Raw genomic sequence first — 16,604 nt, 5'->3', positions numbered from 1 at the left:
GGCACATCAAAACATTCAGGGCTATGAGCCAAGTGCTGGCAGATGGGATTAGGTGGGAGTTCAGGCACCTCTAATGTGTCGGTGTTGACTCGATGGGCCGAAGGGCCTCTTCTGCACTGTATGATTCTATGACTTTATGATATTAGAAAATCAGGAAAGAATATGGATCACCCCAAAAAATACCATTAACTTTGGAGTTTGTGATGCTTACTGTACTATGAGTTATTATAGTTCCTGTCCAAGAGAATTCTGTAATTCCAGTTGCTCTCAAGCTGTTTTCAACTAAAGTTAATGTGAAAAGGAATATATTTCGATTGAAAATTGATTTGCACTAAATGCTTACAGCAAATTCTCTTTTTTCTGTCAGATAAATTGATTAGGAGTTAAGGCAATGAATGGAATTACGATACAAATCAGTCAGTATCTAATTGAGTGATGATGCAGACTCGAGGGGCCGAATAGCCATATTCCAGCTCCAATGTTGCTTCTCTATTCACTAAAATGGGAGAAACAGAAGAAATTTCAATAATATTCATTGAGTGATAAAGGCAAGGCAATTAACATTCTTTTGAAATCAAAATCAGACCAGGCCTTCAAGTTCAAAGACTCATAGGTTACAGTAGGTAATTACAGATATTTAATCTTTCCATGTCCTGATCTGTGATAGTATGGCACTATTTGATGGTAGATATCAATCTCACGCAAGAATGAATATAGTACTTGCTCTTATAATTGCAAATAAATAGGAGGTTAAAAGAAATGCAACTATAATTGTAATTATTTGTCGCCGTTCATCTTAACCTACTGACCTTGTATTTGATTAGCAGAAGCACGACCCTGAGATTAAAGCAGCATTCCAAAGCAGTATGTTTCAATGAAATCTCATTTCAAAGTAGCATTTGTTCATACTTGGGGAATCCAGGCTACAAATTACTGCAGACTCAGGTTATGTCCCGTCATGTCATGAAACACCATCAACAAAAACGTTAACTGGATTTTTAAAAGGCCTTCCATGATGCCCCATAATAAGCTAACGAATAAGGTCTGAGAGTGCAGAGCCACAGGAGAAGCGAGAATGGATTGCTCCCAGACAAAGACTGGGGATGAAAGCTGGTTCCTCAGAGCAGCAGAGTGTGGGAAGTGGCGTTCCACGGTGATTTGGTGCTGGGACCACAGGCGTTCACATTTTACATTCATGATTTAGACTTTGGAACCAAAAACACAATACCTGAATCTGCAAAGGGCACCTTATGGTTGGGAGGGGAGGTGGGTAATGGCGGTTGCAATTGGGTGGTGTTATTGAGGAAGATTGCGAAAACTTTCAGGCAGGCGTTAATAAACTTACAGAGTGGGCAAATACTTGGCAAATGAATTCAATGTAGGTAAATATGAGGTAGCCCATTTTGGTAGAAAGAGTAGCAGATCACTTATACCTCGGAAGGTACAATTCTATGTGGGATCGAGAAACAAAGTGATCTCAGAGTTCCAATACGTCAATCACTAAAAGTTGAGCCATAGATTAGCAAGATGATAAAAACAAACAAACCTAGCAGTAGACTTTATTTCTGGAGGAATAGAATTGAAGGGTAAGGGAATTATCCTCAACTTGTAGCGAACCTTGGTTAGATCCCACTTCTTTCTTCACTTATCCTCTTCGTCCCTTGAGGGATATAAGGCAGCTATGAGCTTTTGCCACCTTTCTCAATCTTTAGCTACATTTTGTGCTTGACCCCATGAGAGCTCCATCTCACTCAGCTTGGCCATCACAGTTCTACGCCAAGTTGTCTTTGACCTGCTCTGGTGGTATCCCTCTCAGGACCACTTTGGCTTTTCTCTTAGAGGACTACATTCAGTTCTGGTCACCATCATCATTATCAGATCCTCGCATGACGTCTGCTGGGGTTGCCAAATCATAAAATGGATATAAAGGGTGCTAAGAAGATGTACAGAAATGTGTGGGGTGTACATATTGGCAAAGGATTGACAGCCTGAGGCTGTCAATATATTATATATTTCTGAGGCTGTATAAGGCTCTGGTCAGACCCCATTTGGAGCATTGTGAACAGTTTTGAGCGCCACATCCAAGGAAGGATGTGCTGGCCATGGAAAGGGTCCAGAGGCTGTTCACAAGAATGATCCCTGGAATGAAGAGCTTGTCGTATGAGGAACGGTTGAAGACTCTGGGTCTGTATTCGTTGGAGTTTAGAAGGATGAGGGGGGACCTTACTGAAACTTACAGGATACTGCGAGGCCTGGATAGAGTGCTCAGGGAGAGGATGTTTCCACTAGTAGGAAAAGTTAGAACCAGAGGGCACAACCTCAGGCTAAAGGGACAATCCTTTAAAACAGAGATAAGGAGGAATTTCTTCAGCCAAGGAGTGGTGAATCTGTGGAACTCTTTGCCGCAGAAGGCTGTGGAGGCCAGGTCACTGAGTGTCTTTAAGACAGAGATAGATAGGTTCTTGATTAATAAGGGGGTCAGGGGTTATGGGGAAAAGGCAGGAGAATGGGGATGAGAAAAATATCAGCCATGATTGAATGGCAGAGCAGATTCGATGGGCCGAGTGGCCTAATTCTACTCCTATGTCTTATAGCCTGGCTCTCTATGTCTTGAAAAGGAATGCTTTGGAGTGTCCTGATAAGGGCGTGTAAAATTCTGAAAGATTTATGATCATGTGGATGCAGGGAGAATGTTTCCACTTGTAGGAAAGAATATAACCAGGAGTCATCAATTCATGATGGTTACCAAGAAATCCAATTGGGAACTCCAAAGAAACTTTTTTGTCGATTGAGTGGTGAAAATGTGGAACTGGATACCATCAGAAATGGTCGAAGCAAATAAATTCTCTGCTGTTTTTTTTTATTTACTCTTTCGTGGGATGTGAGCATCATTGGCAAGACAAGCATTTGTTGCCCATCCCTAATCACCCTTGAAAAGGTGGTGGTGTGCTGCCTTCTTGAACTGCAGCAGTTCGTGTGGTGTAGGCACATTCACAGTGCTGTTGTGAAGGGAGTTCCAAGTATGTCCTATGTAAAAATACCATATATTTGTATAGTGCTTTTACCACGCTAAAATGTCTTAAAGGGCTTAGGAGGCACTGATGAAACAAAATGTCCCACTGAGCCACATATTGGGAAAGATGATGTAGGTTTTAAGGAGTGTCCAACCCTATTTGATGAGTACTGAAGTGGAGAAGGTTACAAGAAGATTTGCACTCTGTGTCACTTCACTGCATCATTTCTAAGACCCTTTTGTTCTTGGTAAGGCCACATTTACAGCCCATCACTGAGAAAGTGATGGCAACTACCACACAGGTCACTATTTCAAAGAAGAACTAGGGAATTCCCCACACTTTTCTGGCCAGTGTTTATCCTCTGACCAATATAACTAGGTTATTCGGTCGTTATCCCAATGCTGTTCATGGGAGCTTGCTGTGCACAAATTGGCTGTTCTGTTTCTTACATCACAACAGCAATTGCACTTCAAAATTACTTTCCGGATTGCCTTGTGACATCCTGAGGTCTTGAAAGGCAAGTCTTTTTATCACTGGTATGCCAGGATTTGTAGAAATACCCAGTGCACTTTGGCAAGTGCAGCTAATCATGGTACATTAGCTGTTGTTCACACTGGCGTGACATTCAGTGATGTTAAAAACATGACAAACTGTGGAAGAATCTGATAGTACAGTTACCCAAGCTTTCACACATCTTAGTGATGCCACCTAGTCCCCATACCAACTTCCTATCGGAAAAGGAGTCTCAGCCAAAGAGTGGTACGCTGTGTCTGGAGGTGCCTGGGAGGATTTGGTGGGTGAGTGGGTGAGGGGGTTGGGGGATGAGGGTGGGGATAGGGGCATGGTATCAGCAATTGGCCTAAACTGCTTGACATCCTTGTTGCTGCTTATCTTCTAAATATGCTTGATAAAGAAATTCCCACTGGGCAAGACATTGGTGCCAGTAATGGAAATAAAAATGACAATTGACAAAAGGCTCATTGGCAGGGATAGGATGAGGAAGTTGGGGTGGCAGGAGTGGAAGATTGAAAAAGGAAGGCTTAAAAAATGACTCAAAATATAATTACCTGAACTTTACAGTATCTTTCCACATTGTAATATTTAATCCCCCTGTGTAGCAACTCACTTACACGGGACACAATCTACATCTGATGTCCTACATGTCAGAATGTTTGGAACTGGACATTCCAAACCTTAATTTAGTATTAAATAGAGTGCCTGGATGTTTGAGGTAGACACTTGCACCATTGCTGGAAAATAGATCAAACGCAAAGTACAGTGGCGGCCATGATCAAGCTTGAGATTGTGTCTGGACTCCAGGCTACATGAAATTGTACTTAATGTATTCTCACAGGTAATTTGTTCAGAATAACTAGACCATTTGACCATCCACTAAGATATGTGAAAGCTTGGGTAACTGTACTATCAGATTCTTCCACAGTTTGTTGGTCATTCGAGCATTTTGCACTCTTCCCTGATATGGAATTTGTCCAGGCTGACTAACTCTCCTCTTGACCACGGGAGTACAATGAGGGAGATAGTGACCTCCTAGGAATTGCCAAAACTTATCATGTACACTGTGCTTATGATGTACTGCATTTCTCTTGCTGGAAAGCATAAGAAAGCACGAACGTGGTTGTGGAGACAAGAGTTTATAGGAATAAAGAGAGCGAGAGAGACCAAGAAACCAAAAGGTGGTGAATAAGATCAATTAATCAAAATGATGCAGTTTGAGAGTACCTCACACACACACTGCTCGTAATTGAAAATCGGGATTTGTTCCACCAGTATCGTGCAGATTGGTTTGGTTAGATTAATGATGTTAACCTCACTTATTTGCTTGGTTTACAGAATACAAACAATTAGCCAATGTTGCTGTACCAGATGAAAACTACAGGTGTTGGCCATCCTACCACCATGACGGCTGCCTGCTGTCCATCTATGATCTGAATGAGGCCATGGAGATATGTGATAATCATTCCCAGTGCCATGCTTTTGTTCTAACCAATCAGACAACTTGGACAGGTAAACCTTATTCTAGCCCAGACAATATCCAATCTAGTGTGGCATCAATGGTTGAGTGAAAGACTTGCCATAGTAGGGCAAATTTAGTGAGAATATTGGGCTGGTCAGAGTTAGGTTTACCTGACAATATTCACGAATCGGGTTTTCCTTTGCGATTCTGGGTCTTTACCGAAGTTTTCTATTCTCTTTGTCTTTTCATAAAAAAGATAAAATGGCCGCCTTGCTCATAACCTTAATGAGTCATTCAAAGTGGAAGATAAACCTGAATGAAACAACTCTCAGGGGTATCCCAGGACATGCATGGCATGTATCTTTGTCACAGTGATAGGGCTTTATTTCATTTGAATAGGATTTTTAAAAAGTACTGAGGGAGATAGGGAATGGGTGACCACCGGACAGAGGAAGAGTAGGAAGGCAGTGCAGAGGTCATCTCTCTCCAAATCAGATATACCGTTTGGGGATTTTGTTGGGGGAGATGGCTCACCAGGGGAAGGTGGCAGCAGCCAAGTTCATGACACCATGGCTGGCTCTGCTGCACAGGAGGGCAGGAAAAAGAGTGGCAGAGCTATAGTGATAGGGGATTCAATTGTAGGGGGAATAGACAGGCGTTTCTGCGGATGCAAATGAGATTCCAGAGCTATGGCGCCTCCCTGGTGCAAGGGTCAAGGATGTCTCAGAGTGGCTGGAGGGGGAGGGTGAACAGTCAGCTGTCGTGGTGCATATAGGCACCAACGATATAGGTAAAAATGGGATGAGGTCCTGCAAGCTGAACTTGGGGAGTTAGGAGTTAAACTAAAAAGTAGGACCTCAAAGATAGTAATCTCAGGATTGCTACCAGTGCCATGTGCTAGATTAGGAATGTCAGGATTGCTAAAATGAATACGTGGCTTGAGGGATGGTGCAAGAGGGAGGGATTCAAATTCCTGGGTCATTGGAACTGGTTCTGGGGGAGGTGGGACCAGTACAAATCGGACGGTCAGCACCTGAGCAGGACTGAAACCAATGTCCTAGGGGAAGTGCTTGCTAGTGCTGTTGGGGAGGGTTTAAACTAATGCGGCAGGGGGATGAGAACCAATGCAGGAAGTCAGAGGGAAGTAAGGTGGGGACAGAAACAAAAGGCAGTAAGGAGAAAAGTGGAAGGCAGAGAAACCAAAGATCAAAATCAAAAAGGGCCACAGTACAGAGACTGTGGAGAACTCAGAGAATGGGTCCAGTAAGACTAAGTGAAATAAAACACAGAGAGAGTGTGCAAAACATGACAGGACAGATGGTCTGAGGTGTGTTCGCTTTAACACAAGGAGCATGACAGGTAAGGCGGATGAACTTAAAGCTTGGATTACTAAATGCAACTATGATGTTGTGGCAATTACGGAGACTTGGATGAAAGAAGGGCAAGACTCGCAGCTTATCATTCCAAGATTTAAATGTTTCAGGCGAGATAGAGTGGGTGACAAAAGAGGTGGGGTGTTGCTTTACTGATTAGGGAGAATATCACAGCTGTACAGAGGAGGACACCTTGGTGGGATCATGCAGTGAGGCCTTATGGGTGGAACTCAGGAACTGGAGCAGTGCAGTCACACCGTTGGGGTTGTACTACAGACCTCACAACAGCCAGTGTGAAGTGGAGGAACTGATATGTCAGCAGATTATGGGAAGATGTAAAAACAACAGGGTTGTTGTGATGGGCAATTTTAACTTCCCCAACATAGACTGGGATTCCTTTCGTGCCAAGGGCTTGAATGTGGCAGAGTTTGTTCAGTGTGTCCAAGAGTGCTTCTTGAGGCAACATTTAGATAGTCCAACTCGGGAAGGGGCTATCTTAGACCTGGTTCTGGGAAACGAGCCTGGATAGGTGATTGATGTCTCAGTGGGAGACCATTTTGGGAACAGTGATCACAATTCTATAAGTTTCATGATACTTGTAGAAAAGGATAGAAGTCGTAAAACAAAAACACAGAGTGAAAGTAGTAAACTGGGGGAAGGCTAACTACGACGGTATTAGGCAGGAACAGACTGGGGGTGGCTGTTTGAGGGTAAATCTACATCCGATATGTGGGGGTCTTTTAGAAGTCAGTTGTTAGCAATTCAGGACAAGTATGTCCCTGTAAAAATGAAGGATAGAGATAGCAAGATGGGTGGCATGGTGGCACAGTGGTTAGCACTCTTGCCTCACAGCGCCAGGGACCCAGGTTCGATTCCCGGCTTGGGTCACTGTCTGTGTGGAGTCTGCACATTCTGCTCATGTCTATGTAACTTTCCTCCGGGTGTTCCGGTTTCCTCCCACAGCCTGAAAGACGTGCTAGTTCGGTGCATTAGCCATGCTAAATTCTCCCTCAGTGGACCCAAACAGGCACCGGAGTGTAACGACTATGGGACTTTCACAGTAACTTCATTGCAGTGCTAATGTAAGCATACTTAGAGGCAAGAAAATATTGGATTAGAGAGGCATCTGTGTCAGCACAGACTTGGTGGGCCGAAGGGCCTGTTCCTGTGGTGTCCTGTTCTTTGTTCTTTGACTAGCATGGAATCATGATAACAATTTCAGGCATGGTTCCATCAGTGTAATAATAATATTCAGGGTACTTGAGGAACCCCAGTAATCACTCTTCCATTTTGTAGGGCATCCAAATTGTTTTTTTATTCATTCGTGGGATGTGGGCATTGCTGGCTGGCCAGCATTTATTGCCCATCCTGAGTTGCCCTTGAGAAGGTGGTGGTGAGCTTCCTTCAAGGCAACTGAGTGGTTTGCTATGCCATTTCAGAGGCAACCACATTGCTGTGGCTCTGGAGTCACATTCAGGTCAGAACAGCCGACTTCCTTCCCTAAAGGACATTAGTGAACCAGATGGGTTTTTCCGACAATCAACAGTGGTTCTTAATTCCAGATTTTTAAAATTGAATTCAAATTCCACCATCTGTCGTGGCGGGATTCGAACCTGGGTCCCAGAGCATTAGCTGAGTTTCTGGATTAATAATCAAGCGATAATACCGTGGGGCCATAGCCTCCCCTTCAAACTCAAACAAGATACAACATAGAATCATAGAATCCTACAGCGCAGGAGGAGGCCATCGAGTCTGCACTGACTACAATCCACCCAGGCCCTATCCCCAAGCATTTACCCTAGCTATTCCCCCTGACCCGAAGGGGCAATTTAGCATGGCCAATCCAGCTAACCCGCACATCTTTGGACTGTGGGAGGAAACCGGAACACCCGGAGAAAACCCACGCAGACATGGAGAGAACATGCAGACTCCACACAGACAGTGACCCAAGCCGGGAATCGAACCCGGGTCCCTGGCACAGTGAAGCAGTGGTGCTAACCACTGTACCACCATGCCACAGTTTTATGAGTTTTTTTGTTTAATATGTATTCAGGTTTTAAGGAAACTCTTAAATGAAGAGAATATTCTGAAAATAAAGAAGATTTCTGAAGATAAAGTGCTATGCAGTATGATTGGATGACATAGAGGAGGAAGGAAATTTAGTTAAAAAGAAAGTCATAGCAAGCCACAATTTGCATTCCAATGGGGAGCTGCGTGAACCACTGATCTATCATTCTCTGTCATTTCTTGATGCATGCTTCAGTGATCACTGCCAGCACAGGCTAGGATCCAGTCCAGCTGTTGGAGAATGCGAGTGGGAGCTCAGTTCAGCTTGTACGAGGTCAGAGTGTGAAAACACCAGGCACCGATGAAATCTGCAAATGACGCTGTACTGAAAGATGGCTTTAATTACTTCTATGAGCTGCAGAAGGATAACCAGTGTAGCAGTGACTGTAATGGGTGCTTGTCTGTCAGCATAATACGCTGCTTCAGTAATTTAACAGGAAGTTTTGAAAATAAAGGCCTGTCTAATAAAAGTGGGCAGGTGAAGGAAGCTCCTCATTTGGCATATTTGACTGTCTTTGCTGAAACAGGCTGGAGTGGGCATTCCAGCAGGATTAGTTTACTCTTATGAGTGAAAATGACCCGATATTACTTTCCTTCCACTCACAGGGCGGCATCTTGTCTTCTTCAAGACCGGCTCGAATCACATGGTGCCTGCTGCGGAGAGGATAACATTCGTCAAAGTGACGGACTGAGTACCAGACGAGCTTCACCACTCTCGAGAGCACAAGCGGACCTGGCAGGGAATAAAAAAGCGAGGCCCTCGATGGGGTGACATGCACACAGTTGCTTGTGGGACTTTCTTTCCCTCCACTACAGCATGACAAGATGGGAGGAAAGAGAGGTGATCGGGATGACCCGGAAAACGTGCAATACTGTGAGGGTGGGGAAAATGTACCGAAGAACAGCCCACACACGTGTACATGGCTTTCTAATGCAAGGCCACTGACATTTTGTTTGGACGTTATTCAGTCGGGCAAATCTCCACTTCTCATGTCACTGAGCAAGCTGAAAGATCATCTCAGGATGCCATGTGAAATAGGCCAAACTGTAAGACGTTGCTTGAAGTAGATGAAACCGGTGTTTTGAAAATGATTGTGCATTAAGAATAACAATTTCCCATCTATCAGGATCCAGAAATGAATTCCGTCACAGTGAGCTCCTGGCATTTTCAACATTGGAATATAACAAGAGTTTATTTGCCCTCATTTTTATTTCCTGGTACTGTCTCTCCATTCCCTACCCTACTTGCGACACAGTCACTCCCTGCACAATCTTGTGCTCAAGGCTCCATTGAAGCTATTCCTCATAGCTGAAAGGGGAATGATCTGGAGATGCCGGTGTTGGACTGGGGTGGGCACAGTAAGAAGTCTCACAACACCAGGTTAAAGTCCAACAGATTTATTTGGTAGGACGAGCTTTCAGGATGAAGGGGCAACGCTCCGAAAGCTTGTGCTACCAAATAAACCTGTTAGACTTTAATCTGGTGTTGTGAGTCTTCTTACTGAAAGGGGAGTATATGTGGGTGAAATTTTTCCTCCAAAAAATCTCAGGGAATCTCAGGTTTGAAATCTATCCCTTGAAGATTCGGTGCCATTCAGTAACATTAGCAGAGCAGGAGAACCTAAAAACCTAAGGAAATTAAATCATTAATGTACACCAAGAAACGACTAATCAGGTGTATTTTTAAATTTATCTTCCTTTGATGGACAAAATTTGTCTTGCTTATTTGCTTTCAGTGAAAGTATTATCGATGCAATGACATCTGTTATGATCCTTTCTGGCTCCAAGGGGTAATTTTCCAATTTTTCTCCTCAGTGAAGGAATATTGCTCATCAGAGCCCATATTGGAAATTGGGGTGTGCACTGTGCATGATTTTCTGCTTATTGTTTTAAGGCATCGTAAGAATCATGCCTGAATTTCTGATATGGGTGAGGCTTTCTACTGAGCGCATAAAGTCAGAAAATCACCTCTAATATTTTTTAACATGTGATATACATATTTTTAGTAAACGTTTATTTATTTTTTTGTATTAAAACAGCATTAAACTGATGACATGAACATCGAGCGTATTTTGTTGAGTGCGAGTGTGTGAGTTCCTGTGTGAATACTGTAGTGTGGAACATCTCCAAGGGCGGACATAATGCTTCTCAACAGCTTTTATTTACTCCAGTTGTAGCAGAATAAGTTGGCCTGAGAGCCACATCTGGGATGAATTGCTTCATGTGGTGTGTGGGGGCCACAACTAGGCAGGGGATGTGGACAGAGGTGGGCGGGGAAGGGGGTTGAGGGGATGGATTGCGGGGGAGGGTTGGTGGGTGAGGGGTGGGCGATGTTGGGGAGTGGAAGTCACTTGGTAGGTACCATGTAGCAACACATTGGGGATAAAAGCAAAATACTGTGGATGCTGGAATTTGAAACAAAACAGAAAATGCTGAAAAATCTCAGCAGGTTTGACTGTGGAGAGAGAATAGAGCAACGTTTCATCGAATCACAGATCCTTACATTGCAAAAGGGGGCCTTTCAACCCATTAAGCCTGCATCAACAACAATCCCACCCAGCCCCATATATTTACCTTCGCCCCCCTGACCCTAAGGAGCAATTTAGCATGGCCAATCAATCTAACCTGCTCAGCTTTGGACTGTGGGATTAAACCAGAGCACCTGGAGGAAACCCAGGTAGACACGGGGAGAACGTGCAAACATAGACTTGAGGCCGGAATTGAAATCAGGTCCCTGGCGCTGTGAGGCAGCAGTGCTAACCACTGTGCCACACCATGGCACACAAGTTTCAAGCCTGGATGACTGTCAGAACTCACAGTGGGCAAGTTGCTTAGTGTTGTGTTGGTATGATGCAATGGCATTTTCACTGTATCAACGCAATTTGAAACTTAACTAATTGCCACCTATGCTCTGTGATGGTTGCTTGTGTGATCTGGGTGAAGTTAGGAGCGCTGGGTGCAAAGTGTACTGTGGATCCCATAAAGCTAAAGTGTGACTGACATGTTCAGTCTGGCAACCGCAGAACCACATCTACAAAGGATGTGCTAAGTGTGGTGAGGTCTGTGTGTAGCCAGGACAAAATGATTTTTTGATTACACACTCGATTAGACCAGAACAGAGCACAGTCCATCAAAGCCTTTTAAAATATGGGGGAGGGGAAAGAAGCATCCCAAACTGCCGGTTGAAATAGATAAATTTGTAAGACAAATAATGTGTTTAAACCAGTTAACAGATGGACAGTGCTTCACATTAAAGCAATGTGCGTGTTGAATGGGGCAGGTGTGATGGATTGCTTGTTACTCTATCCTCACTGTGAGGTTCAAACAGGCTGACCTGCCCTTTTGCCTTTTCAAACACATCCACTCACTCATTCCACTTCAGACCTGAGACGCTGTAACCCTTGTTCTGAAAGAAGATCCAGGGTCTGCTGAATGGCTGACCCAGAGCACAAGATAAACAAATCTGGGGGGGAAAAGCAGCTGAATGATATTTACTCAGTACGAGACCAGCAAGCCATTGATGAAAAGTGACTGTCGGACAAAGGGATGATTGGAATAGGGACGCACAATGATTTAGCATACATTTCCTCAAACTTCGAATTGCTACTGGCATTTTATTATACACAATCCACGTTCACATCTTCGCCTTGTGGAGGGTGATATGTGATGCAGTAGCAATGGAGTAAAAATGTCCATTTTGCTAATAAGCATTGGAGGTGGATATTTGACAAATGATTCAGCTTTGAGGTGGGGGGTTGGGGTTATCATAGAATCCCCGCAGTGCAGAAGGAGACCATTCGGCCCATTGAGTCTGCTCTCTGACAGAGCATCTTTCCCAGGTCCACCTCCCTATTGTGGTGGACCTCAGTTGTGCCTTTGTCCTATATGGACCACCGTTGTGTGTGCTTGTCATACCTGGACACATCCCCTTCCAGTTTGGTTCCTCCCCACGGCACCTAGTATAAAGGTGGCTGTCTCCTCCCCCTTGTTTAGTCCAGGTTGGTTATATGTTGGGATCTGCTCCTGATTCTGTTGTGAATAAAAGCCTACACTTATATTGGCATATCGGTAGTCTTTCGCCTTATTAATAGCGCATCACCTATCCCTGTAACCCCGCACATTTACCCCACTAATTCCCCTAACCTGCACATCTTGGGACGTTAAGGGACAATTCAGCATGGCCAGTCCACCATCTTTGAAGTGTGCGAGGAAACAGGAGCACCCGGAGGAAACCCACGCAGACACGGGGAGAATGTGCAAACTCCACACAGACAGTCACCCAAGCCTGGAATTGAACCCAGGTCCTTGGCACTGTGAGGCAGCAGTGCTAACCACTGTGCCACTTGTTGGGAGGTTGTTGAATTTAAAGTGGTGAGGGGAGGGCAAGCTATCGCATGCTACTTCATCAAAAAAAATTGAATAAAATTTTTACACAGCTCATTACATTTCTTCCCTTGACCCCTCCCTGTGTTCCCCTCTTCTGAATTCAGACGTTCATCCCGCAATCAAATTCCCAAAGGGACAAGTACCTTTTTGCCTAACCACTGTTCATACGGGAGCCAAGGTCATTCAGGTTTTGGGGCTCTTTCTTTCACACAGTGAGCCAGATTATACCTTCACTCAGCCTCGACCCTTCTGCCTGATGTTCACATTGCCCTCAGGTAGATGGGGTATTACGCAGGGATGATTACACCAGACCCTTGGCACCTTTCTGAAGTTTTCACTGTTAGTCCCAGTATTTAAGTGAATGGGCAATTAACGACTTGCTAACATGGTGCATTCTATTCATCATCATTTGTACCACATTTGAGTTCAGCAGTGATAGTGACTGTGAAATAAAGGTCACTAGGTCAGTGCGTCCCAAACTTCTTTCTGATGTGGCCCCATTTTAATGCCTCAGACTTTGCGTGATGACAGGGTGAAAATTAGGGAGTTGTTGAGCGGGGGAGGGGTCAGAGAGTCCTCTCCATTTATTTTCTCGAGCCTAGTGCAGATCATTGAAAGCTTGACTAAATCTTTCACCTTCACCATTTCTTTCCACCCAACTCTGAGTTGAATTACTGTCACTTGCTGTGGAGCTATAATGTATATCCCAGCTCATCTCTTCCCCCTCCACCCCCCCACCCCCACCACACCCCCCCACCCCCACCACACCCCCCCACCCCCACCACACACCCCCACCCCCACCACAACCCCTCACCCCCACCCCACCCCCACCACACACCCCCACCCCTCACCACACGCCTCCACCCCAACATCCCCAAACCCCCTCCACACCCCCCACCCCCACCACACCCCCAAGGATGGTGGATGGTGGAAGGAGATTCAATAATTTTCACAAGAGGAATTGGATAAAATCTAGGAGAAGGTTTTGAAGGGCTTTGGGGAAATGGCAGAGGGTGATTCCTTCAAGGCACAAGGAGAATGGGCCAAATGACTTTGTTCTGTGCTTTATCATTCCATCATTCCATGAGCATGAACAGTAAATGGAAGGTAACGAAGGATAGCCATTAGTCCGCTGAAAGGCCATTCATGATCTCGGAAACTTCCTCCTTATAATGGGAGAGGCGATGGCCTAGTGGTATTATCACTAGGCTATTAATTGAGAAACTCAGCTAATGTTCTGGGGATTCAGATTCGAATCCCGCCAGGGCAGATGGTGGAATTTGAATTTTAAAAAATATCTGGAATTAAGAATCTACTGATGACCATGAAACTATTGCTGATTGTCGGAAAAACCCATTTGGTTCAATAGTGTCCTTCAGGGAAATAAATCTGCCGTCCTTACCTGGCCTGGCCTACATGTGACTCTAGAGCCACAGCAATGTGGTTGACTCTCAGCTGCCCTCTGAAATGACCAAGTGAGACATTCAGTTCACCATCAACTTCTCGGGGCAACAAGGGTTGGGCAATAAATGCTGGCCAGGCAGCAGCGCCCTTGTCCATGAATGAATTAAATATCTGAGCTCTCCATCAACAGTCCTGTGTTGTTTTCTCTCCTCTTTCACCCATAGAAGTTTCTGGGCATGCTACAAAGTACAAAATTCCCATTCCTGGATTAAATAAACTGTTAAATCTTTCCAAAAGCCAAATGCAACACAGGCACTGTTTTAATTTAACAAAAACATATTGTGTGCACATCCTGTGTTATCACCATGCGTCACCTTGGCACTAATGTAAACTCTTCACTGTGATCCTGTCTCCTCCTGAGTGAACAAAGAACAAAGAAAATTACAGCACAGGAACAGGCCCTTCGGCCCTCCAAGCCTGCACCGACCATGCTGCCTGACTTAACTAAAAGCCCCTACGTTTCCAGGGACCATATCCCTCTATTCCCATCTCATTCATGTACTTGTCAAGACGCCACTTAAAAGTCACTACCATATCCGCTTCCACTACCACCCCCGGCAATGAGTTCCAGGCACCCACCACTCTCTGTGTAAAAAATCTGTCTCGTACATCTCTTTTAAAACTTGCCCCTCGCACCTTAAACTTATGCCCTTTAGTAATTGACTCTTCCACCCTGGGAAAAAGCTTCTGACTATCCACTCTGTCCATGCCTCTCATAATCTTGTAGACTTCGATCAGGTCTCCCCTCAACCTCCATCGCTCCAATGAGAACAAACCAAGTTTCTCCAACCTCTCCTCATAGCTAATGCCCTCCGTACCAGGCAACATCCTGTTACAGTGCTACAGGAATAGCAGCATTCCAGGAACTAGTTCTCCGATATGATCTTTCACGAGGCTTTTGAAACTGAGATGGCCCCAGACGCATAGTCAAATGGACTTGCTAAAGTCCATACCTCTTGTACACCCTTCCATGGTTAATTTTACTATTTCAGAAACAGTTACAATAGTAATACTGCTCAGTACGAGAGGAACATAGAACATAAGAAATAGGAGCAGGAGTAGGCCATCTAGCCCCTCGAGCCTGCCCCGCCATTCAATAAGATCATGGCTGATCTGAAGTGGATCAGTTCCACTTACCCGCCTGATCCCTATAACCCCTAATTCCCTTACTGATCAGGAATCCATCTATCCGTGATTTAAACATATTCAACGAGGTAGCCTCCACCACTTCAGTGGGCAGAGAATTCCAGAGATTCACCACCCTCTGAGAGAAGAAGTTCCTCCTCAACTCTGTCCTAAACTGGCCCCCCTTTATTTTGAGGCTGTGCCCTCTAGTTCTAGCTTCCTTTCTAAGTGGAAAGAATCTCTCCACCTCTACCCTATCCAGCCCCTTCATTATCTTATAGGTCTCTATAAGATCCCCCCTCAGCCTTCTAAATTCCAATGAGTACAAACCCAATCTGCTCAGTCTCTCCTCATAATCAACACCCCTCATCTCCGGTATCAACCTGGTGGACCTTCTCTGCACTCCCTCCAAGGCCAATATATCCTTCCGCAAATAAGGGGACCAATACTGCACACAGTATTCCAGCTGCGGCCTCACCAATACCCTGTACAGATGCAGCAAGACGTCTCTGCTTTTATATTCTATCCCCCTTGCGATATAGGCCAACATCCCATTTGCCTTCTTGATCACCTGTTGCACCTGCAGACTGGGTTTTTGCGTCTCATGCACAAGGACTCCCAGGTCCCTTTGCACAGTAGCATGTTGCAATTTTTTTTCCATTTAGATAATAATCCAATTTGCTATTATTTCCTCCAAAGTGAATAACCTCGCATTTGTCAACGTTATACTCCATCTGCCAGATCCTCGCCCACTCACTCAGCCTGTCCAAATCTCTCTGCAGACCTTCTACGCCCTCCGCACGATTCACTTTTCCACTTACCTTTGTGTCGTCTGCAAACGTTGTTACCCTAGACTCAGTCCCCGCAGGAACCGCAGGTTCAGACATTTGGTGTATGTGTATGGGCTTGGCTGAGGAGCCAATGATGCAAAGCTACCAATTGTGGGATTAAGGCTGGACGCCTCTAAATCAGAAACCCACCTAAAAGGGCGAGGGGCTGGGGAAAGGTCTGTTGATGGTTACACATACTGAAATTGTGAGAGAAAGCACAACACTCGTACTGTTAAGAGCTGTCCAATGGCCATTTATCGGTGGAAAGGAGGACCTAATAGTATGAATGATATCTGTAAAGTCAGATGACTATATTATAATGCCAATCACTCTGGGGCTAGACAAGAAAGTTCTCCCCAGTTTGATGCTC

General features: G+C 44.8%; 1 protein-coding gene across 1 annotated transcript in view; it reads left to right on the top strand.

Moving 5' to 3' along the window:
* pkdcca (protein kinase domain containing, cytoplasmic a) overlaps window positions 1-10,479 on the top strand; it is a 67,177-nt gene extending 56,698 nt beyond the window's left edge. Inside the window, exons 6-7 of the mRNA XM_078229712.1 lie at window positions 4,866-5,039; window positions 9,036-10,479. Of these exons, the coding sequence (XP_078085838.1) occupies window positions 4,866-5,039; window positions 9,036-9,121 (260 nt within the window). The 3' untranslated portion in view covers window positions 9,122-10,479. The remainder of the gene's footprint in view (window positions 1-4,865; window positions 5,040-9,035) is intronic.
* The last annotated feature ends 6,125 nt before the right edge of the window (window positions 10,480-16,604 follow it).

The sequence above is a fragment of the Mustelus asterias genome, chromosome 15, assembly GCF_964213995.1.
Source record: "Mustelus asterias chromosome 15, sMusAst1.hap1.1, whole genome shotgun sequence".
NCBI lineage: Eukaryota > Metazoa > Chordata > Chondrichthyes > Carcharhiniformes > Triakidae > Mustelus > Mustelus asterias.
The sequence above is the reverse complement of the archived record's forward strand: the minus strand, read 5'-3'. Positions and strand labels throughout refer to the sequence as shown.